The sequence below is a fragment of the Oculina patagonica genome, chromosome 13, assembly GCF_052425735.1.
Source record: "Oculina patagonica isolate OP01 chromosome 13, crgOcupat, whole genome shotgun sequence".
Classification (NCBI taxonomy): domain Eukaryota; kingdom Metazoa; phylum Cnidaria; class Anthozoa; order Scleractinia; family Oculinidae; genus Oculina; species Oculina patagonica.
The window spans coordinates 26748677-26774339 of NC_135770.1; the positions used below are offsets into that span (position 1 = coordinate 26748677).

The window sequence follows — 25663 nt, forward strand, 5'->3', positions numbered from 1 at the left end:
CACTTTTGATCTATTTTAGATTTGTATATTTTAGGTGTTAGCATCAAGAACAAGTATTAGTTTCATTTCTTTGAAGCAAAAACCATAATTAATCTAAAAAAATTACAAAGTGTGTTTTCTTTGCCAGAACCTTTCTCAACATTTCTTTTATGAATGAAAGTTTAATTATATCTTTGTGAAAACGACCATTTCTTTTTAAAGGAAACGCGTTTTTACCGTAAAGGTCCAAGCTGGCTATTTAAGAGAAGTAACCGAAAAAAACCTTCGTATTTAATGATCCACCTCTCCCAAATACAGGGGACAATTTTAATAAGGGAAAAATATTGGGATACCTGTTGAGGTGACCAAAGCGTATCAAAGGTTTATGAAAAAAACTAATTAAATGAAACAGCAGAAACTGTTGTTATTAATTTATGAAAACCCCCTAAAAACTAATATTTGTATAAAACTTGGGCGACCAAATTTGTATGATTTACCGGCATTGTGAAGTATAGTTATTGTTGTAACAAATTCTGCAATTTGTTAACTTTGTTTTACTGGCCACCTGAAATAGTTTCGTTGATCACATCAGTAAATGTAAAATTTCTGTTCCCGCTTTATAGACTACGATTAGTCACTGAGGCTACGTTTACACGGGACCGGACCGGAACCGTTCCGAACCGGACCGGACCGGATCGGCCTCTGTTTACACGGAACCGTTTGGAACCGATCCAATCTGTTTACACGGAACCGTTATGGATCCGGTCTGGAACGGATCCATAACTGGACCTGCAAAATAGCAGGTCCAGTTTTCGATCCGTTCCAGACCGGTTACAGAACGGTCCCGTGTAAACATACCCTCAGTCATAACGGCAGTACCATTTAAAAACTCAGAGCCAGCCGATTCACGAGTATTGAGGTATATATATGACAACATTCGATACTCAGAAGTTAAAAGAAAATCACAAAGGTTAATGGAAAAAAGCCGATTCTTCAAAAGCCAATTTATACCAAAATTTAAATTAAAGTTTATGTCTAACCATACACCCCCAGTAGACAGAACAAATCATGCAGGTCACTTCCCGTCATCGATCGCTTCCGACATAATTTTATGATTTACTAATGTCGATGATCCGGCTTGGCCAATCAGCATCTACCATGCACGCGAAATTTTACACCATATAATCACATACTTAGCCTTGCAGAGCACAGTTCTGGTTATGTTGTTTGTTTATATAAGGATAGTAGGGGTTATATTTTAGGAACATTAATAGGCGTAACGCAAATAGGCATAACGCAAATAGACATAACGCAGCATTCGGCATATGATAATATTTCACTTTTTCGAGAAAATTCCGGCGACATAACGTTTGAATTCCGAGTATCATTTGAGTAAATAAAATTTAATGGCAATATTCCTAGACCGACAAACGAAACTTGGACGAGAAATTGAAATTTGTTTGATGTGGGCACCATGTGTGGTGCCTTAATTAGTCCTTAGTGTCTGTCTGCGGAGCGCCACAGTTATTTGTTCCATGTCCTTTCACTGTTCGCTTTCGCTTTTCCAATTCGTTTTGCTTTAAAATTTTTGCTATCGATAACCACTTTACTTTAGAAAAGTAACGTTATGTGGTTCCTACTAAAGAGACGAGGAGAGCAATATTTTTTTTATTGTTATCTTACTTATTAACATTTGAGTGCGGTGCCGACTTAACGTCGATAGTTTTAATAGCTCGAATTATCGCGTATTGCAAACAAGACAATACTGGCAGTAGATAAACATTTACTCTTTTATATCACTTGAAAATTTTATTTTCTTTCTTCATTTTACTTTCCTCTACCCTCCTGTTTGATTTTAAGGTCTGTTTTGGAAGGACAATCACGTCACGTGATACCCAAAATTTATGTAGCTCAATGGGTTCAACAATTTTTTTATGTGCGGTTCCGCTCGTGCGGGCCTCTGAGTGCGCGGGAGCTCCGCTACAAATGAACCTTATTAGGTGGTTTTGCAGATAATGCGCGTAGATATTTAACATTTTTTGCATCAGTTAGCCTAAAAAGGGGGCGCTATTTAAGCAATAAACCGCTTTATCGAGTTTACTAGCGTAATAAAACCACGCGGGATGTAAGGAGAACACAGAAAAGCTTGTAAATCACGAGCCGTCAGGAGAGTGATTTAGAAGCTTCTCGAGTGTCCTCCGCGTATTTTTCGTTTTCGCCGAATAACCGACTTGGCAGAAAGCACTGAAAGCACATATAACTAAAAATATAATTCAAGTGCGCAAGACTCAGCGTAAGTTTCTGCCATGAAAGTAAGCTTTCATCGCGACCAATTTGACGCAGTTTTGCTTCTTTTCAAATAACATTTTCGAGTAAATGTTGAATGAAACGATATCAATGTTTTGAATATTTTTCCAGTCATGTGAAAGCGGACCTGTTTATTGTGTTCCTACTCATATGTTTGTCTCTGCGTTTTCGTGTTTTCCTCTAGTTACTTCGCTCCAACAGTGGTGGGCGGCGAAATACATTTTAATTTGTGATCCACCCTCAGTAGATTTTCATAATGATAATTTACGAGAATCATATCCTCCGTTTTAACCATCAGATAGACAAAAAAAAGACATTAAACTAACGTTAATTCTTCGTTATTATGCATATCGAGCGAAGTTTGGCCCTGTCGGGACGGAAGCGACAGTTTACCGGTACAATAGTACATAAGGTTTTGACCAATCAGAGCGCGCGTAGTAACTGAGCTAATTTCTAAAGTGTTATACGGATTGCAACAGTCTTTCATATTTTGCTTGCTATCATGACCTAATCTGATCAGATGACGTAATCCGGGTAGAATAATAAATCTGCATATCAGAATAAAACGGATTTTATTTTCGTTCCAAGTTACAAGTCAGTTTTCTGCCTTTGCGACGTTCAATACGTTTATTTCTCCAATTAAGGTGGCTGGCAAAGGTTTCCAGCACTTTCCAGCACTTATACGTTGATTGGTCAGTCCTACCACCATTTAATAGTCTATGCTTTAATATTTGAGAAGAAAAATAAGCGATAGGAAAATAGAACGACGTTTCGATGACGCCATGTCATCATTATCAAGTTAAAATTATAATACGGAGTTCAGGCTTATATAGTGATCTAGGGTGTGATAATATATTAGCATATTAAGATTTTAAATAAACAGTTTAGCACGCACAGAATCTGATTGCGTGTTAAGTTTCGGCTTTATGTTTCTAATAAAGAGCATTTCGTAAATTAAACAGTTCAACTTCGTGCGGCATTTCTTTAAAACAGAAAACTGGTCTTGTACATTGTAGACTTGCAGCTGGTGGTCTTCTTTTAAGTGTCGGCCAATCGCAGAATATTTATGTTCAGCGATGCGTTGAAAAAGATGTCGGGATGTGAACCCAACATAATCTACATCACACAGATTACATGAGAATTTGTAGACAACGCAATGCTGATTTATAAGGGGAGGCTTGGCTTCTACCACTTTGATGTCATCCATAATTTTTTGCTGGTAAACACTGGCTGCAGGTAAACTGTTTATTTAAAATCTTAATATGCTAATATATTAACACACCCTAGATCACTATATTAGCCTGAACTCCGTATTATAATTTTAACTTGATAATGATGACATGGCGTCATCGAAACGTCGTTCTATTTTCCTATCGCTTATTTTTCTTCTCAAATGTTTCACAAAACATTTTGTTATGCTTTAATAATGGTAACAAACGAATGCCTGGCAACTTTGTGAATAAGTTGATTAAAATTTAAGTGGCTCTGGCCCCTTTGTAAAAATTGTTCTACTTTGCAAAAAGCTTCATGTTTATATGCTGGTCATTGCCAACTAATAAAAATGTAGCGGACACCGATTTCGTTTTTGAGTTATTAGCATTATACTAAAATAAAGGTTTTGTTTGACATGGTAATACTGTTGCTTTGTTAGCCAAAAATGTCCATAACTTTTGGGTATTCGTTTGATACCAGTATTACTAAGCATCAACTGGTATCAACTGATAAAGAGTATTAGTACTGATCTATCAAAGTGTTAGAGCTTGTTTTTGAATTTTTGCATGAGTAAGACCACAACATTTCCGAACAAGAAATTTAAAACAAGAGAATTCGCATTGTTCAGTGAAATAGAGGTACAATGATACCTTTAATGCTACTGAAACAAACAGATAACATAAGTTGTACGAAAGGTATGCAAACTCTACGAAAGATTATGCAGTGTGTGTGCATAATAAGCACTAGAAACAATGACTGTACCATCACCACCACCACAACAAAATAATAAGAAACCTTATTAAACAGAATAATTGACTTGCTTTACCAGAAAAAGGAAGAGAAATGACAGAGTGGCACATCTTCTTGAACGAATTTTTGGAGGAGTCTATGCATACAATTGAGGCCTTATGCGTCCAATGGCGCGATAAGGATCGATGATGATGCATACAATATTATCCATTTCGATCTGAATTTCGTAAAGGTAATCTTAAAAGCGATTGTTCATTTACAGACAATGTTGTCATTAAGTTATAGGCGAAAAATATTTATCAAACCCGGTTTACACAATACTTGGAAATACTGAAAAAATTGTGTAAGTCGTTAAAAGGGTAGATTTTGGTTGCCAGTTGAGTAGTTTCCTGCATGCAGCTATTAATTCTTACAATTCGTTTGTATTTTATTTCACCCTGTGGGCTCGCCAAAATACTGCGCTACTCGTAAAAGCAAACTGCAATACCTTAAAATGCCATTTCTATTTTGTAGAAACTCAGCGTGCTCTATAAACGCCGTTAATCTAACTGGTTCTCCCATTGTTTTCCCACAGTAATAAGAGAAAGATAAAACATTTCAAATCATTTTACAGAAGAGTTAAAATAGTGGGTTTATTTACACCTTCAAAACTGTAGTAAGACACCTTTTAAGGTTTTGTTGTATTTAAAAATACATTATAAGTGGAAACGTACAGTGTTCGTGGTGCAATTTTTAGTGTAAAATATGGGTGAAAAGTTTTTTCCAAAATTCTTTTTCCTCAGCAGTAAGTCCTTCGTCAGTTTCGTCCTCATTGCCCTCCTCATCGTCTTCATCGCCATCGTCATCATCATTTTCGTCATCATCGTCATCATCGTCATCGTCATCGTCATCGTCATCGTCATCGTCATCGTCATCATCATCATCATCATCATCATCATCATGGTCGTCGTCGTCATGGTCGTCGTCGTCGTCGTCGTCTTTGTCATCATCACCATCATCATCATCATCATCATCATCAACATGATACAATGCATTCCACTCTGTCGCTATGTATTGCGGTTTAAAGGGTACGGTGCGACTTGACAGCCGATTCAAATTAATACCCGTCAATCCTGATTTGTTTTTGGAACTCTTAATGAGTAAGTGTTCTGGACGGAACGTTTCCCAAACAGCATACTCTCTGGATCTGTCGCTGCTGTTTTCCGCCTGTTCTGCTCTGCTTAGTTTGTGAGTACAGCTGCGATGCATAACTGGTGTCCAATCAGGTGACGAGGCGCCATCCGGGAGTTCTCGTGCAGAAGAGTCCACCGGGAGTTCTTCAGGCTCGAAAAGCTCGTGGTTCGTGCTTTCGTTCCAGGCTCGGGTTTTGTTGGATTTCTGACCAAATAAAGTTTCCCGGATCCTATTGATAATGAATTCTGCAAGTTCAACATCGTCTCCTTTGTCCGCGCACGAACTGACATAGTGATCATTCATGATAGCAATAAACATGTTGCCCAATATTACCGTCGTACTGGAAACAAAAGTGAAAAAGAACAGACGTCCTATAATGGGGTTTGTGTCATTAAGTTCATGTATTGGAAAATTGCTCCCCAGAAGCATCAAAAACTGCGAGAAAATAGCCTCAGGCACTGAAGAAAACATGTGAACATTGTGTCCAAAAGCAATCACCCCTAAAAGGGCGTGGGCAATAGCAGATACTAAGAACACCATGAAGAACGACGCTACTGATTGAAACGATCTGCGAATTGTACACGAGAAAATAATAACTTGAGGATTGAAATAAAAACATTTCAAGAGGCGCAAGGTAGCAATGACAGATGTTATACAAATCACGATGTTTTCAGCGTCAAACAAAAATAGGGCTCTGTGAAAGCTAACGGGGATGAAAGGGTTTTCTTTGAGTTTTCGAAACGATTTTCCTGCCTCTTTTGACCTCATCCATTGCAGGAACAATGCTGACGAAGCAGTTAGTATTTGCAGCATGTCCAACCAGTTCCACACTGATATGAAATAGGAGTACTTTTGGCGAAAAAGTTTGATGCATTCCAATACAAAGTAGCAAACAAGCAGAAGGCCAAACAAAAAGGCAAAGAGCAAGTAAGTGTTATGAGCTTGAGAATCCGTTGCGCTGAGGGGTAAAATTCCATAGCTCTTGAACGAGCCTGCAAATCCCGCTGGAAGGACCTCATAGTAGTATGACATCACTGCAAGAAGATTACTCGGCGGGTTATACAGTGAGAACTCAACCAACACAGCCCTTGTTTGACGATCAACCCAATTGTTTTCTATTAAGTCGTTGATAATTCTATTCGCTGTATGCTTGTTGTATCCCAAATTAGCTATATAACCACCACCACTGTAAAAAGCGAAACGACCCCAAGAATCGGAGACGCCGAGTTTTCTGCCGTTGTTATATTGCCAATTTTCTGGACACAACATTGAGGATCCATTTAGCTGATTCAGGCCATTCCAGTTTGTTTTCTCCTCTCCTTTCTTGGAGTAGAAATCATAACATGTCGTAATCATACTTTTAAACAATTCATAAACCTCACAGGAATCTGTTGAAAGAGGAAAAGTGAAAACAACGATGTGATTGTTTCCAGTGGTTTCTTTCTAACGACTTCATTTTCATTGCTTTGCAGCTGGTAGAAACTACGATTTATATTATTACTAGAGGAGCTGATACTGAGACCGTTTAGCATAAATCATGCACAGGGATAATATTTTGTCAAGTAGAAAAAAAAAAATGAAAAGAAAAGGAATAAGATGCAAATGTCACAATCAATGATAAAACAAAAGTAATCTTTACAATATCTCAGTTAAGAAAACAACCTTGATATTATCTTTAGTTTGTTTTTCAAGAGATATGGTGAGAAAATATTGTTCTGGTTTTGTTTTGTTTGGCTTTTGATGATTTTTTTGCTGCCGGTTTTGGCAATTTGACGTTAAAGGGACTGCGTCAAGGCTGAATTTAGTCTGTTTTATTAACTTTTGCCAAATACTTGCGGTTTAACTTGATGTCTGCGAATAAATTAGTTCTATGGATCTAAATGACAAAATCACAGCTTCATTTAATTTCAGCCAAAAATTCTTCCAGGGCATTAGAATTTGAAGTTACAACAACCGAGACTAACTTTAAAAAGTGTTCAGCCTAACAGTATTTCAAAAAACATTTCGCAATCCGTCTGTGCCTTTTTTTATATTTGCTGTAATATTAAAATGTTCACTGTTCTATGCGGTTTTTTATATTTTACCCAATTCGGTTGCCATTTTTCGATGCCTAAATTTGGCTAAATTCCGTGACACAGCTCCTTTAAGTCTTTACTCTTTCATGTCTCTTGCGGCACATTTGATCGGTTTGGCGCCGTAGTGCAATTATTTCGGACCAACGAAATCAGTACATTTAGAAGTTCACACATTTTTTAGCTTATTTTGGTGTGGCATTCCAAGCAATAGCCTTACTTTTCTTGACTCGAAGTTGTCTCAGACGAGGCATGCCGACCAGGATTGAACGATTGTTTCCAATGTATTCTGAAGCTGTTTCCTCTTGACCTTTGTACGAGTCAGCTGTAAAGATCGCTGGCACAAACACGTTATTTAGCCATCCCCAAAATTGCGTAACGTTGGTAATCTAGCAAAATACCGGTATCCACAATTACAAATAAGGTGCGAAAGGACAGAATAGTCAAATAGCTGAGGATTATGGTAAACCACATTAAAGGAGGTAAATTCAGACACAATAGCTGTTTGGCTGAATGAAGTCAATAAAAGTTTTTTTGAAAACTTCATGCAAGACTTATCGGTTCAATAAAAATCTCAGCGCACTGACCCGGTGGCTGGTTATCTCTTTTAGTGGACTATACACTAGAAGCGCCTCCGCCCAAAGTGGTACCATCTTCGGGCTGAAGGTTTATAGAAAGGGTAAGTATTTGGCAAACTGAATTAAATCCATTTAAAAAGGGTTCCTTTTACTGTCAATACATGATTTTATAAAAGGCATTGGTTTGGACCAATAGGAGGAGCATCCTATGATTCTGGTATTGAAAAGGGCCGTTTGAAATATATCGAATTAAACGCATGTAGGGCAGATCCATCTAATTATCTATGGGGTTACTCAAGTTTAAACGTTTTGAAAAAGGGTTGCAGTAGTCCTGCTACAGAATGTAATAATAAATTCCTTTTTTCTGTCAACAAATGATTTATTAAAGGGTATTAGTTTGGAACAATAGGAGATCATCCTTATACGAGAAACGTTCCGGAAGAAAACACCCCCCCCCCCCCCCTTTGCCCGATACATCTAATTAACTTTTATTCAGTGAAGCATAAAATTTAACAAACTACAGACACTGTTACGAGGAAAGTGTACAATGCCTACCTTGTATTGTCCCCTGTCATCAAAATATTGGAAGTCGCTTTCTGTGGCTGCATTTAGATTATATCTATGTTCGTTTTTGTCTCCATAACAGACAATCAATAGAAGCATGAAGAACAACAGTGAAAACACGAGTTCCCTCATATAGGCATACATCTTCCTTTCGTTGATTTTGTACTTTCTAGCACGTTCGATGTCTATAGACGAAAGATCCACTGCATTGTGTAATGGTTCCTGACTTTTTTCTTCTGCTGTTTTGGAGTTACTTGTAGTATTTTTACCACAGCCACACCTGGAAGCTATAATGACGGATACCAAAATTATCTTGATGGGTTGAGAGATTATTACATCCCCAGACAATGAAAGCACTACAGTTGTCAACCAACGAACCGATTTCTCTCCTCCCCACATGAGAGAGTAAAACACTGTAAACAGGGCTGAAGTGATACCTGTACTGACACAGAGAAACCAAGCGATGTATACACAAAAATGAGGAAGAACGCATTGTTGTTTTGTTTCAGATTTGGTTAGATGGTACCGTCTTCCTTGAGTGTTTATTTTTGGCTCACTTTTTCGGAACAACAATACGATCAAAAGACTTGCAGGCAAAACAATCATTGCACTTTCCAAAGCGATTATAAGTTGACTCGAAGTGACTTCTAATGGTCCAATTTTAATTTTTTGTTGTGTCGTGCTCTCAGTTTCGTAAAACATAGCAGAGGTTACCATCGATAACATGAGTAGACACCAGCAACAGGAGACTCTTTGAACACGGGTAAAATGATTTCTCGGTTGTTTGCTGATTACTGAGAACCATAAGTGATCATCGGAGAAACCATTTCTACGCAGGGCACCGAAATTCCTTTTGAATTCGTCGTCTTCTTTGTAATTATCTGTATAAAATACACTGGTCGTATTCCCATCATCTCTTTCCAGAGCAAGCCAACGGTAGCAAGTAAACATCCACCGCTTGTCTGTTTGATTGTCCACAATTAAAATCTCACTGAGAAACCAAGATGGGTCGTCACCAGAAGTGTCATGGCCGATTTGCACACTGGTTATTGTGCCAAGCGGCTTCTCAAGGTGGACAAGAAAATTGTCAGTGTTTCCCTGCGCGAACAAATTTCTGTCACGTGAGTGGCCATTTGTCAGCTTGATAATACCGCTGATGTTCTCTGTACCGTGAAGAATCATGGAAACATTAGCAGTGGTACCCGAGTTTTTCCATCCTCCGGTTGTTATGGATACTTCGTATTTGTATTTACCGGCTTGATGCTCCGCCAGTACAATGAGAGGACTGTCCTACAACCAAAAGATACAAGAAGGGTTGATGAAGTCTTTTTAACCGCAATGCCCCACCAGACCTGAGCATTCAGCGTCTATAAGTATAAATACTCTGCCGAAATGAATGCTGGTCCATCGAAGACTGCCCCCGGAATTTTTTAATACGCCCAGTTAAATTGAGAGAGATATAGAGTAAGAAAAAAACACAAAGACCCCAGCTGAGGCTTAGATGTTATAAGAATACAAAACGGTGCCATAAGCGCCATGTTTTACATCATACGTCCCATTTTATGGACCTTGTTAACCTCGTCTTTAGCTCTGTCCATAATTTTTCAAAACATAACTTGACCAATATTTTCCAGGTACCGGACTTGTACATGTTTATAAAGCAGCTTCGAGTGTTTCATAATTCTATTAATTCTAGTATCATAAATCTATTAATTCTATTAATAATTCTATTAGGTTTATATTTTCGCCTTGTGATGCATGCTTCTTAAGGACCCCATTTCATTTCAGGTAGGCAAAGGATGCCAACGTTATCTATGGTTGCATTTCCTATTACTGTTATTTTTTGTTACAAACCTTTAAAACATCCAGATTGTCTGCTCTGCGTAAAATTACCAACCCAACAAGGTAGACCAGGAAGACAGAACACACTGTTATCAGGACCAGCAGGGTTTTTGGATCTAGGTTGTCAAACGCTTGCTGGACCATTTCAAAGTCAACGGTGTTTGGTGCAACAAGAACGTCTCCTCCAAATGAGGTCAAGTGGTTACAAAGACACGTCAAGGACGAACTGTTTGAGTCTTGGCCAACCTAGAATTCAGTATAGAACAGTTCATTGATCTTCACAATGTCACTAAAAGCAACAGATTTGCTCTAAGAATGAGTTTTATAGCTAATATTTGCTTGCCCGCTTTTTGATTATTTATAAAAATAAGTTAAGTCAACATGACGACTAGTTCTTGAGATTTTAAACTAAGACAGATCAAGAAGAAGCAAATTATTATTATTTTGCATTGTGGTGGACCAAGGGTTGTGCAAATTTATCAACAATTAACGAAAAAGACAATACTTATGAATAGAAATTTGATTGAGAAATCAGTTTATGCTGAGTTGTAATTAATAATTAATAATGCCAACAAGTCAGAAAGACCTTAATTCCAATTGCAATTTAAAATTGCATATGTCGGGGCCTATTACATCAGGACGATTTTTTATACTTTGTTTTGAATTGGGTAACAGTTATTATGTCTTGGGTCCTATTTCTTATATATTCTTTTTGACTGTCAGGCGCTCGTGAAAATGACTTTAGGTATTCTACTTATGAACTGATAGCATTCGAGGCACTAGGCCAATAAACAAAAGGCAGTTATAGAGAAGAATGCACCTATTGTGATCTAATTTTCTTCACAAGAAAGAGAGCATCATCGTTTTCTCAAATATTTGAAGTCCTTATTAGTGCTTTCTTTCTTTTTTCAGTGCCGTGTGTTTTTTCAGTCTTCTATATTAGCGTTAAGTAAAACGTAAGTTCTTACCTTGCAGCCCTCGTTTGTCCATCTCTCTTCAGTATCAGACCAGTACGCGCACCAAATCGAATCCACTTGTAAACTGTAGTTAACCGACCTGTCAGGATCATACTTGGGTACAAGGATGGTGTACTCCGCTGGAGGGGGAATGGTAGGTGGAGGATCTTTAAATTTGACACACCTCTCTTGTGATGCTCCCTCTGATAGTATAGACCGCCTACCCCTTGAATTAACTGTTCTGTTCTCGCTATTCCCTAAGAGACCGATGTAATATTGTCCTGAGACGTTGCAGTTAATGAAGATATCGTAGGAACACTTTTCTGTCAATTCACAATCAGATACCACGTTTACAACTTTATTTTCTTCGGATAGCTCAATAACCTCATCATACGAAGTTTGTGTCGGATGTTCGCCAAATTTTATGTAGGCAGTGACAAAGGCTGATGTTTTCATCCTTATGGACAGTTTCATTGTGGTATTAACGTCGCGTGCGGTGATGACATGATACTGCATGCTTCCAGGATTAAGGAAGCCATCCGTGTGGGCAGGGTGAGAAGTGCTGCTCGGGTCATGATGTGATATTGGGATATTGACTTGAATGTCTGACGGTAGATTTGTCACTTGCAAAGCGTCACCATTGTCACCTTTAAGAGCAAGACTGATTACTCTTGATCTCACCCTTTTGCTGCTATTGTGTGAAGTGTAAGGGTTAAAATTGTAGCCGATCATCTACAAAGTAATAAGAAAATGAAAATATGCTGAATGAACCAAACGCTATTTAGACCTATTAACTGAGCTAAATAGTGACTGGGAGAAATTTTATGCCAGTGGCCGGGCGCAATGATAAATATATCAAATACCAGTTGGACCAGCGTCATGTTGCTGATTTGCTCTCCTGGTCACACGATAAGTCAGGGCCGTAGCCAGACTTTTAGCACAGAGGAGGCAAGATCTTGCTACGGGGTCTTGGGGCATGCCTCCAGAATATCTTGAAGTCTAGAAGCTCTGAAACGCGTTTTCAACATTTTTCATGAGAAAAAAATCAATCTTGTTGAACTGGGAGTGTTTTTGAATTCCTAACTAAGTTAAACTAAATTTTGTTTTTAACTTTGGATTAAAATCTAGACGAGGCAAGTGCCTCGTCTTGCCTCTTGCTAGTTGCGGACCTGTAAGTGGATCAAATGTTGTCTGTATCAACATCTAATCTGCTTGAAATGTTAATAATTACTTGACTGTCGCGAGCGTTTTAAAAGATAAAATAATAAAATAATTTTCAATAAAATAATTATTTTAAGGCACTTCAAAGCTGAAATAGCTAACTAGAATTTATCTGGCAATAATCTAATTCTTTTTTTTAGAACATTGCAGGGTTGTCATAACTTAACTAGAAACATACTATTTGTCTTAATGCTAAATGCTATCTCACTCCAATTTTTGTTGTTGTTGCTGTTTTTTGTTTGTTTGTTTTTCTTCGTTCCATTTCGTATTGTATCCTTATGTAAGCGCGTAAGTTTAGTCAGCCATATTGTAAGAAAATATTAATCTAATGTCGTAGGATATAATAAGCATCGTAAAGCGTAATATTAAAATCGCAAAAATATAGAATGTATATAATCTGTAGGTTTTTTAAAATAAAGTATATAAAAAAGATGAACTATGTTATGGAAGTACAATTTCACTTTTTTGTAGCAAATAATGTCAAACTGAAGCTTCGAGGTGTTTGAATGATGGCAATTAATACATAAATCAGAAAAGATAGTTTGCTTTTATTTGTCAACAACATTTCTTTCACTGTTAAGGTCATTGTCCCATAATAAAACTGAACATAGATTTTCAGCCAAACTTTGCCTACATGTCGACTACCTTAAAGGGGACTTAAATTTTGAAATAAAAAAGTGGGGTCCCCATATTCGTTTAGGAGCAGGAAGACCTTGTATATACCATATAATTCTTTAATAATTCCCTTGCGAGTGCTGGCAAAGAACACATTTCCGGTGGTAATATATTTTTTAAATATAGAAATTGATCTTTTTTCGTTTTATAGAAAGAACTTGATCGCTACATCCAAAATCTGAGAAAAAATTGATAGGTCACCCTACTCCTTTACGAGAAAGAGGCGATTTATTTTTCTCGCGGACTGAGCTGCATAGAAACAAGCAGCCATTTTGCTTAAATGCGCGCGCTAATTACGGGTAAAATTCTGCGCAGTAAGGATGTGCAATGCAATACAGGACAATAACCTTAACTGCGGTGACTCAATTATTGAAAGTATTAGAGAGATAAATAAGAATTTAGAATAATGTCAGCTAATGTCGGCAAGAAGAAATTACTTGTATTATATTTATTTTGAAAGTGACATACAGTTTTCATTTTGTCTTTTTTGTTGACAAACATACCTCCACTCCAACTTCAGATATGTTACCAAGCATCTTTTCCAGCGTTTTGTCGTCCAAAGAAGGAAGTTCAAAGCTAGCGTTTCCATCCTGGATTGTTAGCTGGTTCAATTCGTGCGACTCTTGCTTGCCTAAGATTGTGGATTGAAGCTCGTTTTTTATCACGCTGTATTCCTCTCCAGGCACTTTCAGGGAGAGAAGTGTGTTGGTAATCTTTTCTGTTAGATTCTGGCAAAGCCCAGAAATGGTCTTCCATATGATTTCCTACAATATATAACATTTTGGTCAATTTGGTAGAGGTACGAATACATACTTTATCTTTACATCAAGCCATATTTCGTGCTTGAGATAGAAAGATAGAAAACTTTATTAGAGTTCAAAGCCTTGTAGCGTGGGATACACTCATACTAATTAGGATACATAACTAAGAAAATAACTAATTATGAACCGCCGCCTGGTTAGCTAAGTTGGTAGAGCGACGGACTGCTGTGCGGAAAGTCGTGGGTTCGAACCCCAGACCGGACCAACACTCAGGGTCTTAAAATAACTAAGGAGAATGTGCTGCCTTTGCAATTACATCTGCAAATGGTTAGACATTCTAGTCTTCTCGGAAAAGGACGATAAACCGTAGGTCCCGTCTCCTGTATCTTCAGTCTATCTTCACCCACACACTATTCGCAAAGAGTAGGGCACGAAGCTCCCGGTGTTGTGGTCTGGCCTTGTGTAGTAAATTACAGTATGTATACAGCGCATTTGAACATATATATATGAAAAATGCGCTATATAAATTCATTGTCATTATTATTATAGGTATTTATTATATGGCTACAATAGTATGCGCGCTCTGATTGGCTGCTGAGCGGGCATTATTTTCTTGTAATGACCAGGCATTATGAAAAGTTTTCTCGGCTCGGCGGTTATTTGAGTTGTGAGTAAAAGCTACTACCGCAATTGCGAGAACGACAATAAAATACCGACAAAATGTAACAGCAACTAAAAGAAAAATATTAGCATACCGATACTTCTTTAGTATGAGCGACGAAGAGAGCCACAGAGAGCTCGGTCTTGGATTCCCCTGTAATGACCTTACTCTCGGTTAATAAGTAGTATATGTATAAAACAATGACAATCTAAAAACTACGATTAGAAACTGGCTCTTCTACAGACACAAAAGTAAGACTTGTTTCGAAGATGTCGTCGTGAACATCGAACTTTCGTAATATGGGATATATAACATCGTTCAGTTGGTTTACGGAGAGGTGAAACTCTAGTTTTGGGTACGAAGAAACGCGCAGCTACGGTTTTCGAAAAAAAAAACAACCGCTCGCAAATTCGATTAATGAGCCGTTTGTTCCCTTTAAGTTTCTGCCAATTAAATATCCAGCTAGAAAATACAAAAGGATTCAAATGTGTTAGTTTACACAAATATCCCTTTAAACAGTCTAAAACGATGCAGGAAAACACTGCAACGACATTCCAAGACTGTTGACTGAATTTCCTAGTTGGGTGCTCCTTATGTCATAAACAAACATTTGTTAGAAATTTTCAGAGTCACTTTCGTTGGGAGGCATACATACGAGGTCCTAAAAGGCTCAACATACGGATGTTTGACTGTATTGAAAGTCACTTTGAACATGATTACGTACCTCGTTTTCTTGACCGTAGTTGGTAGAATTCTTAGCCATAAGGATTCTGAGAGAGGTATATTTCATGATGTTGGTATTACAATACAATAACGACCTGCCTGCATTAGCAATGAGACGGGTTTCAGACCTGCGTTCAGTCGTCAATGAAAGTAGAGAGGTCATTTCCAGTAGTTTGTCTAAAACAGCAAACTAGGACCAAAAACAAGGAACCGTTACTTATAAATGAAGAAGAGAACGAACGAACGAAAAGGAATGAATGAAACAATGAATGAATGAATGAATGAATGAATGAATGAAAAATATCGATCTGAAACAGCAGTAAATAACCACGAGATTGGGACTTTGCATTTAAATTTGTTTTCAAAGCATTTCAACTATTGAAAGGTGATAAAATTTAAAATTTCGTAAAAATGCTAAAAAATTCCGTGAATGTTCGATTTAAAATTATGATGCAACAAAACTGTATGAATACCTTAGTTTCGTACCATGTGTCGTTTTGTGCTTTACCATATGTCTTTTATTTTCTTATTCTTTTATCTAGTCTGGATGGTTGAAATGTAAAATTTGCCAGATAAAAGCTTGCTTTTATCTACATAACATCATAATATCATAATATCTTGTGTCACTTGTGTCTACATAATATCTTCATACCGTCGTATTCTGGTACACATCGGCTGCATCGTCCATAGATTTGCCCAAAATAACAGCAATCTGGACTAATCGCTCAAGGTTATCTACCCTCACATTGAAAATTTTGGACATTAGGTAGTCCTTCGTCTATAGTAAAGAAACACAATATTGAGGTTAAAGGGATCATGTCACAGACACTGAAACGTTGCCAAAACGTAAATAAAAATTGAGAAGAATGGGCCCAGACAAGAGTACTGTATTATTTTTACCTGTAAACATGTTAATAATGATCTCAAAAAATAAACCTATTTGGCGTGCAAGCAAGACTTTATTCTATAATCTCTTGATTCAAAGTTTAACAGATACGCAGGCTGTCTGTGTAACAGATAGTATGTTCATTTGCCTTCCCTAGTTTCGACATTTCCGTTCCACATTTTCCTAGAGAGGAATGTTTGTTTGTTAAGCCGGTATTAAGTAAAAATGTTTGATACTGGCCAGGCTTAATAAATAAAGTCCTCGTGCGATACTGACTGTAGCACTGACAAATACTGTTTGATGAACTGTCCCATTGAGAACAAGGTCTTAACGTTTACTCCAGACTTACGTAAAGCAAAAACTTTTCATCGATCCGATTGCCAGCCGCATCGAGAAGAGCAAGAAGAGAATCTGCTTCTTGGATCGCCATATTAATTTGTCCCACAGAAAAATAATTATCCATCGCAGTAAGGATTTGCTTTATTTGGACATAAAGCAGCTCTTCGCTTTGTGTCAAGGACGATCGATTAACCTGTGAAAGACGAAAGAGTGGTTCATAGACGTGGTTCATAGAGGTGTTAAAAACAACCTGTTACAAAGGGGTGAGTATATTACTCATATCGCTTGGCTACGCGCTTTTTGCCCTTCGCAAAATGCTGATACTTTGTATCGAAGTTACCACCCAGCATTTTTGTCAGGAAGCCTTTTCATTTTGTCGTTAGCCCTTTTATATTCTTGGGCCAAAAGAGGCATTGCAAGGGGAAACGTGTCTTGTGTTACCCCTTTCCGTGGTATTTTTCTTCTAGCGGATGCTTCTGAAGCAACAGTTAGAAAACAAAGAGACCTGGCAAAAAAAGTGAACATTTTTATTAATATAGCTTTACCAGTGAATATTTCTATGTCATTTTCAGTATAAATCACATGCATCAACTGTGTTTAAAAACCCAATTTATTCATACCTTGGTCGACAGGCGTTCTTCACTTGCGACGCCCACGACATTGACAATAGCAACTTTGAAACGCACGAGATCTTCTCCAACTGAAGGTGAAATATGGACAACACTGTAGGACCGTACTCCATATGACAACATATATAATGCTCCATCTTCTAACTCACGATAGAACTCATATCTTAGAGGCAAACTGTCATCTTTCCATCCACGGCAGGTAATGTTGAGCCAGACGCCTATAGTGGCTTCCTTATCGAGTTGTGTGCCATGACAAGTTCCACCTGATGGGGCCTCTGATGTGTCAAACTGGTACGCCGCCCATCCATGTGAACCATTTGGCGACTGAACATCCACTGTGATTCGATACGACGAACCGGGTATAAGACTTTGTTGCTTGATGACCAGATTTCTTGAATCCACTTTAGTGGCCAAAAGATTTGAAAAATTTCTTATGGACATCCATTTGGAATATGGATAACTACCGTTTTTACTGAACATTTTCCATCGGTATGTAAGAGATTTAGGACAACGTGTTGACAAACAGTCAGTTCTGGCGGAGATACCAGATGATGCACTGGCTGGTGAGACACAGTTCAGAATACACCTGAATGAAATAAATCAAAAATAAAGCGAAATCCCATCATCGCATTGTGAATTACACAGTTGAATAATAATGGAAACCTCAAACACTACACATAGACAGGGCAGGAATTTGTTGCGTAAGAGCACCTCTCTTGGGTACCTTCCTACAATCAAATTTCCACGTCGTTACGTTGAGAAATTAGATTTTGTAACTTTCATTCAGTTGTACTGCTTTCTTGAAGATGAGGCCTTATTAATTGTAGTGGTCTGAACTTACTTCTTTGAGCAACATAACGAGTTGATGTTAATTTTGCAGATTGGTCAATTTTCATTTTTACCAGCAAGTATTGGAACATAATTTGTTCACAGATGGCAACAAGTTCCTACAGAGGCTACCACATTGCACTTACATTATTCGAACGTCTACAAGCTCTCCATGGTAAGTGTGAACAGTTTGCATAACACTGGCTGCACGGGAATCGTTGCGGATTGTCAGCACGACATAGTATGTTTCGTTGTTCTTTAGTTTCTTTGTATCCAAATGCACTTTTCCTTTTTCGAAGGAATGTATAAATACATCGTCTGGCAGTTGGAACAGTGTTCCATTAGCGGATGAGTCAAGAAGTGCATTAAATATATCGCCGGAGGCATTAACAAGTACGCTGGTAACTGTGTTATTGACACCAGAAACGTTCCTGGTAGCAGCTTTGAAACAGAACCAATTTAAGTTCAATCCTGAAGAAGTCCCGTCTTCATTCTCCGGATCATAGGAAGAACTGGCATCCACAGATATTGGCTTGTTGATGGATCGCATAATTTCAGTTCCTCCCGCAATGTAGGCAACAAGGGCTGATTTTTCGACCTGTAGGAATGCGACGTCTCGAGCAGCCAGTTCAATTCCAGTTACACGAAGCTCAAACACTACAAGTTTTAGCCCTGTTAACAGCATCTTTGGTCCTATATAAAGTTCAAGAGTGTCATACACTAACAACTCTGGCTCATCTGAAATATTGAAGGGTGACAGCATCAGATTTTCAATTCTCCAGTGGAACGAAGCCTGTCCTGAGTCAGTGATTTCCAAGTTAAAAGATGATACTAGCATTCTAGTCTGATCACGTCTAAACTTGATTGGACTGTCAGGTTGTGTGTCTGTTTGACGGATTGTTACCTCAGCTAAATGATCAAGAAGACCATCTGAAAAACGAAACACAAAACAACAAGAACTGGTATTTTATTTTATGGCCATTTTATTTCCATTCTGTTGAGGTATTAATGCGACGCCACTCGAAATCAGCACCGTGATTTTTTTTTGGCGAAAAAGAAAAACAGTTTCAACATTTCAACATTAGTATCCTTATAGAAGAGAAAGTTGGTGTCGAGAGATGAACATAATAATTAACTGTCTTTTTCGTAGCAAACTTAGGTAAGTCGTAAAAGAATTTGGTTTCTTCAGTTTCTTCATTTGGTTTCTTCATTTAGGAATCTGCATAATTTTGAGAGAGAGAAAGGCATGTCGTTCTTTATCTACCTGTACCCCGGACGAAGTGGACATTTGGGTCTTTGAAATTAAAATCGTTCCGTTGTACTAGAGGTTTGCACGAAAATAAAAAGTAAAAAGCATAAAAAACTTTGGATGCACAAAATGTAATCATTTACCAACTTTGGTTTACCTTGTGGTTTCACTCTCCTGTAGGCCTTTAAAAGACACGATTGAAATACACGCTTCCCAAATTGAACTTGTGTAAAGACACCATATGTTTAATTTACCAACCTGAATTTTTGCATGCATCAACTTCCGGACGTCCAGGGTAAAAGTATTTGCACCAGCATTCGCAGAAATAGGGTGATATTTGGATGCATCGTGAATATTCAGGACAAGCTGATAATTTAAAGAAACATATTTAACTTTCTATTTAATTGCGGGCCCAAGAAAGGCCCGCAACCCTAATCTTGACAGCGACCAGCGGATTGCGTATAACGCGTGCGCGCCACGTTTATAAAGGCTAGCTGCAAAACGGAAGTTGAAAATTTTGTTCTTCCACCAAGAACGATCAGAATGCGAAAAATGTGTCAATCACAACAGATTGTTGAAACACTGGAAGTTGAAAATCTGTTCTTCAAGAACGATTAGAATGCGAAACCAGAGCGAAACATAAGTCAACCTCAATAGTTTGTCACATAAGATCAAGGCTTCTGTCATATGGAAGATTGGAATCAACCTCAACAGTTTGTCACATAAGATCAAGGCTTCTGTCATATGGAAGATTGGAAACTACGTTTGGCCGACGTTGTTTAGGCGTTGGTTTTGAGAATATTTACTGTGATTGTATCACAAACAAACCACGGCAAAACGAATGATTCCTTACAACATTGACAACATAGCGAGTTCACCGACCAAACAAGATCACATCTCGATAACACCGCCCGGGTACACCGCTTGCTCGATTAAATCATCCATTCCGTGCGTGACGCGTTACTTGGAATAATAATTGTCTTTTGTCCAGCGATTTATCGACACTTCTGATAAATTTTCGCGACCTGTCGGAGTAGTTGCCGGCGTGAAAATGAGGTGACCTAAGTTATTTGTTCTTCAACATTGCAAAAGGATCCGAAAATGTGTCGTTCAAACAGGAAGTTGAGAGATTTTTTCGGTTAGAATGCGAAGAAAGTGTCATGAAGATTTATCAACTGAGATCGACGCTTTTGTCACCTGGAGATGAAGGAAGGTGCATCTAGGCCCGCACTTTCTAACCTGTGGTTACCACTAGTAGTAACTTCGTAACACAAACTTCTCAATACACGTATTGGAAGAAACGTTAGAGAATTTTAATGGGTAACTGGGTTGCTTTGTTCTTTATCGTTTTGTCTCAAATATATAAACCATGTTCTTAATGCATACAAAGTGAGAAAGATTAAAATGGCCCTATAAGATTTAAGGTTGAAGAAGTTTTCATGCACTTTCTTAGGTAGGACACAGCAAGGCCTATATTGATCCGTTTGTGAATAACCGCCTTTATATAGACAGCTGCTAAAGAAAACGAGGAACTGACCATGTCTCGAAGCACTACAATACCTGCACAAAATGTTCCATTTCCAGTGTATCCTCTCTGACAGTGACATGTGAATGAGCCGATATTGTTGGAACAGACACCAAGTTGATGACAGTTGTGTTTTCCACTTGCACATTCGTCTAGATCTACAGTGGTTCAAACGAGTGTGTTACCTATATTATTAATGAAACATTTATATGGAAGATTCTTTATTTCCACTGGGAATAAACCCTGGTCATGATATGAAACAAAACAAATAAAAAGCCCAAGATCCCCGGAATAGATCTTCCGTTTTTGCGTTTTCTTTCATTTTTGTGTAACAGCAATTAAGATCAAGATAGAGTACGAAAGGAGAAGAAGTGCGATCGATAAATGTACCTTTACAGTTCTTGCCATCTCCCACGTATCCATGATGACAATGGCAATCGTAGGACCCTTCAGTGTTGGAGCAGTTGGCAAGAGAAGGATGACACAAATCCTGATTATTGGCACACTCATCAATATCTACCAAATTAGAGACGAATTAGTAAACAGAGAAATGACATTGAAGTATCCACACAACAGTTCTTAAACAAAATTATCAACCAAATGAAAGCAAATAAAGTTGAATTCTGTGTATTGTATACACCTCACAGATCTCATACTTAGCGACGAATCAACATAATTATTATTTACAAAAAACTTAGCTTTCTTGGTTTGAAAATGTTGTTAAAGAACTATTATTTATGTTCTTCAACGTAACTGGTTAGTTTAAAGAAACGTCACCATCCTTTGCTCTCAAGTAACGATTTGATTGGTTAATTTTGTTCCATGTGACTCGGTTCTAGTAATCACACTGTGAAGTTATGCAAAAGAAAACTAAATAATCAGATGCGACTTATTCGATTGGGCCGGACCGGAGTTGCTAGTGTTAACATTGTGGACCGTTTCCTGTATAGGAGTACATCAGTGAAACTTTCATGCTTGTTTTGCAGCGTGTTTGCGGGGCACTTATTACATGGAATATTACCGTTGAACATCAATCCAAGAACGGTGCGCTTCCGCTTGAATGGAATTCTCTCGAGAACTGAAAAATACATTGTTTCCAGCTTGGGGTGGAAATGAAGGTAACGGAAACTAAAAGAATCCAGTACAACAAGGAAGTGACATTCAACCCCATCGCTACCAGACGTTTTCCTGTCTCGCTCTCCTCAACGTCCGCGACAGTTTTCTTTGCATAAGTAGACCAGGTAAAATCAAATTAAGCACGATGACTAATTCAACTCACCATTACAAGATTTTCCATCACCCGTGTACCCCGCGTTACAAGCACAAGTAAAAGAACCATCAGTATTGGTGCAGGTCGCCGACAAATCACAGTCATGAGTATTGGTCGTGCATTCGTCAATATCTGTCAACAAAAAGGTTTCGAGAAAATTATACGCGCGCCTCAAACAGTTTGTAAACTGTTTGAAAAATTCCTTTTTTTAAAATAAGGAAATTAATGCTACACAATTTCAAAGCTCAACCTTTGCAGCAAAATCGAACAAAGTAAACATGAAACTCACCACTACAAGATTTGCCATCACCGGTATACCCCTCATCACAAGCACAAATAAAAGAACCATCAGTATTGGTGCAAGTCGCCATCACATGACAGTCGTGAGAATTGGCAGTGCATTCGTCAATATCTGTCAACATAATATAGTATGATTTAAAAAATAAGTGAAATTACTTAAAACCAGAAACAAAGTTGACCTATATAATACTCAGAATGCGCTTGGGAGTGCATTGTTCATTATTTTTTATTACGACAAATTAAGGTTGTTCTCATTGCAGCATTTGTTTTTCAATGTCAGCTTAATTCCTCATATTTCACGAATGAAGCGGCATTTGCAAAAATAATACTCGGCAAAAATTTATGATGCAAAATTGAGTAAATTCTGAAAACACGCAGTTTGTAATTCGAATACATTGAAATAAATGAGTAACTGTTTGAAGGGATACTTAATTATTAGTTAGAAACATTTCTAGGGTGTAATCACTTAGTAATGTGAGCTCACCAGTGCACGGAATTCCGCCATAGCCATCCTGGCACAAACACATAGGGGAACCTGGAGCGGTGGCACGACAGGCATCATTTTCCCCTGTAAGTAATACATAAAAACCCATATTATAACATCGCTAGCAGAGCCGCGCAATCAAATTCAGTATCATTACGTAAAGCGTGCACCATTTACCCACTAGAAGATGATTTTTCATGCTCTTTTTAAAAATTAGACTACAATCCCGAGTTTTCTATTTTTTCTATCGCTCGTAGAAAACCAATTGTTTTTAGTAGAGACTCTAGGCGATTACTGTCCAAAACCTACAATTTCATGTATATTTAAGCCAAAACGCGCGATAGTGTTCTATCAGCGATTAGTATAAATCTACTAGCGTTTTTTCACGAATTCTGCTGTCTGATTGGCTATGCTACTCACTATCTATTCTGTTGTAGAAAGTGAGTATAGCGAAACAGCGTGCGGTTGTCAACAGAATGGAAGCCGCTTTTTCGCTTTTTAAATTGATTGTGAACAAGAACTTGGATAATTTACTATTCGAGGCGATTCCGGAGAAGACAAAGACTGCAAAGTCGATAGTAAACGAGCCGTGAGCTGGCCGTCTAATTGTTTAAGCATAACATAGTGGTTGATCTATTAGACACAGAATATCACTACGGTTGATTTATCGGTTTGATAAAACTTAGCGCGCGATCCGGGAGCCGTCAATTTAAGCAGTTAGACGGCGCGTTCCCGGTTTCTATCGACTTTGATAGTTGCTCGGGGCTTCGCCACTCGCCTACTATCAGCCGATAGAAACCTCGAGCTTTCCGTTTCATTGTTTATTATGTTAACTTTTGTCCGATTCTGATTGGCTTAAATTGTTCACGTGACGCGAAAGTGTCATCAGCGGAGAGTACTATTAGCCCTAACAGCGGCTAATAGTGCACGCTGCCTGGTAGCGTGAGAAAATCACATCGCCAGAATTTTTTTTTCTCGCGCGGGTTTCGATGTACAATTTAACCGGCAATGCTATATAACAATTGGTTAATGCTTTGAGCAGTGCACTATCGAGTTATGGTGCACTTGAGAAGTTTGGAGAGCACTCAAGAAACTAGAATTGTTCCCGGCCAGCCTGTCTGTCTGTCTGTCTGTCTGTCTGTCTGTCTGTCTATCTGTCTGTCGGCTGGTCGGTCGGTCGGTCAGCCGGTCGGTCAGCTAGTCGGTCGGTCGGCCAGTCAGCTAGTCGGTCGGTCGGTCAAGGAGGGTACTTGTAGGATAACTACAATACTACTTTTTTTCCAGAATAAACTTACCATTAACACCACAGTAACGGAAATACTTGTCTGACGGTTTTTGTAGCTTATAAACATAATATCCGCTGCAGTTCCGTATCTCTACTGGATGTGACTCATAACAGCAGTGGAAGTAACCATGAATACACACAGTTCTTGACACCAACTCGTACGCTGCAGTGGGATGACCACCGCCACTGATCCAGGCCGGACCTTTGGTGTTGCAGCTAAATTTCGGAATGCAATATCCTGGCAACATTGTCCCAGCATCCCCCGTGAAGCGGTACCACTGATCGCTGGTAATGGTATTGTAATCCTTATAATAAATAAAATTATAAGAACTGCTGTAGTCACTCCAATATCTGTTTGCCTCATTGAGTACGTTGTACACGGACGAGCTGCATTCAGCTGGTATAGGAACTGTTAAGAAAGACAAAATTGAACTTTAAATAAGCTACATTTTGCCAAATCGTCTTCCGTCTTAGTAAACAGACGTCTCTTTTCCCGTGCTCAATTCTTCCAGCACTAGAGAGTTGCTAGCCTGTGTAAAGCCGCCCCTTCCACTCAAAACATCGGACAAGAAGCGTCTGTGATTCGCCGTAGTTAATCGTGAGGTCCGTACTACATGTGCCCTTTACGCAAAAGAAATGAAAACAATTATGAAACACTTCTTACCGTCTTCACTTAGAACTTGTCCAAGATGACACAAAAACGTTGTCAGCAAAGATAGAAACACCTGTGGCGAAACAATTAACGTAAGCCACCTCCACTGAACTTTAATCATTTCATTACATTTAATGAAATTGGGGCAGGAATTATTCTTGCTTATGAAAATGCAGCAAATGGATTTCATCAAGTGTCCGATCTGGCAATTCCACAGTAAATTTATTTAAAGTAACACAAACAGTTGTACTCACGATTGATTGAAGAGCCACAATTCTCTGACTCGTTGGGACTAGGCTAAATAATAATAATAATAATAGTAATAATAACAGTTCTTAGCACGCACTTTACATACGTCTCAGTGCGTTTACATTTGAAATTTAAAAGTAAAAATATAAAAACCCGATTTAAATTACAATCAGATAAAAATACGCTAAGGATAACCTAATTTAATTACAATTGATAATTTATAAATAGTCCGGATAATCGAGAGTCCGGATAATCGAAAATATGAATATTAATGACCCCCCAAAAAACCAAGGGAAAAAAGAAAAGTTGCTTCATAATAGCGATAAATCAGCTGTTAACCATCCTCACAAACAAAAATTCCGAAGAAATTGATCATTTTAAGGCAGTTTTTCTCCGTAAAAGGCGACGAAACCATGCCGATTCGTTCAAACCATTTTGAACCTCCAGGCGTTCCTTGCGTCTTTTCGTGATGGGCCTGGTGACTAGACCTGGT

At 38.3% G+C, this 25663-nt stretch overlaps 1 protein-coding gene across 1 annotated transcript; it reads right to left on the reverse strand.

Annotated features, from left to right (window-relative positions):
* Positions 1-4980: 4980 nt before the first annotated feature.
* Positions 4981-24517, reverse strand: LOC144635527 (polycystin family receptor for egg jelly-like). The gene is made up of 18 exons (XM_078494626.1): positions 24280-24517; positions 22985-23068; positions 22490-22612; positions 22210-22332; positions 21321-21446; positions 20966-21088; positions 19664-19771; positions 18303-19086; positions 17320-17914; positions 16710-16892; positions 16127-16252; positions 15476-15664; positions 13833-14093; positions 11446-12165; positions 10490-10723; positions 8627-9925; positions 7714-7882; positions 4981-6809 (listed from the first exon to the last, which is right to left on the reverse strand). The coding sequence occupies exons 1-18, from the start codon at positions 24515-24517 to the stop codon at positions 4981-4983; spliced, it is 7314 nt and encodes a 2437-aa protein (XP_078350752.1).
* Between the last annotated feature and the right edge of the window lie 1146 nt (positions 24518-25663).

Excerpts from the sequence above, each read along its gene's own strand:
- LOC144635527 (XM_078494626.1), bottom strand. The coding sequence starts at position 24,517 with ATGTTGCCAGGATATTGCATTCCGAAATTTAGCTGCAACACCAAAGGT. Across the intron at positions 16,893-17,319 it reads AAGAACGCCTGTCGACCAAG|GTTAATCGATCGTCCTTGAC; the intron begins GTATGAATAAAT and ends CGTCTTTCACAG. Across the intron at positions 7,883-8,626 it reads ATGACAGGGGACAATACAAG|ATTACCAACGTTACGCAATT; the intron begins GTAGGCATTGTA and ends GTATTTTGCTAG.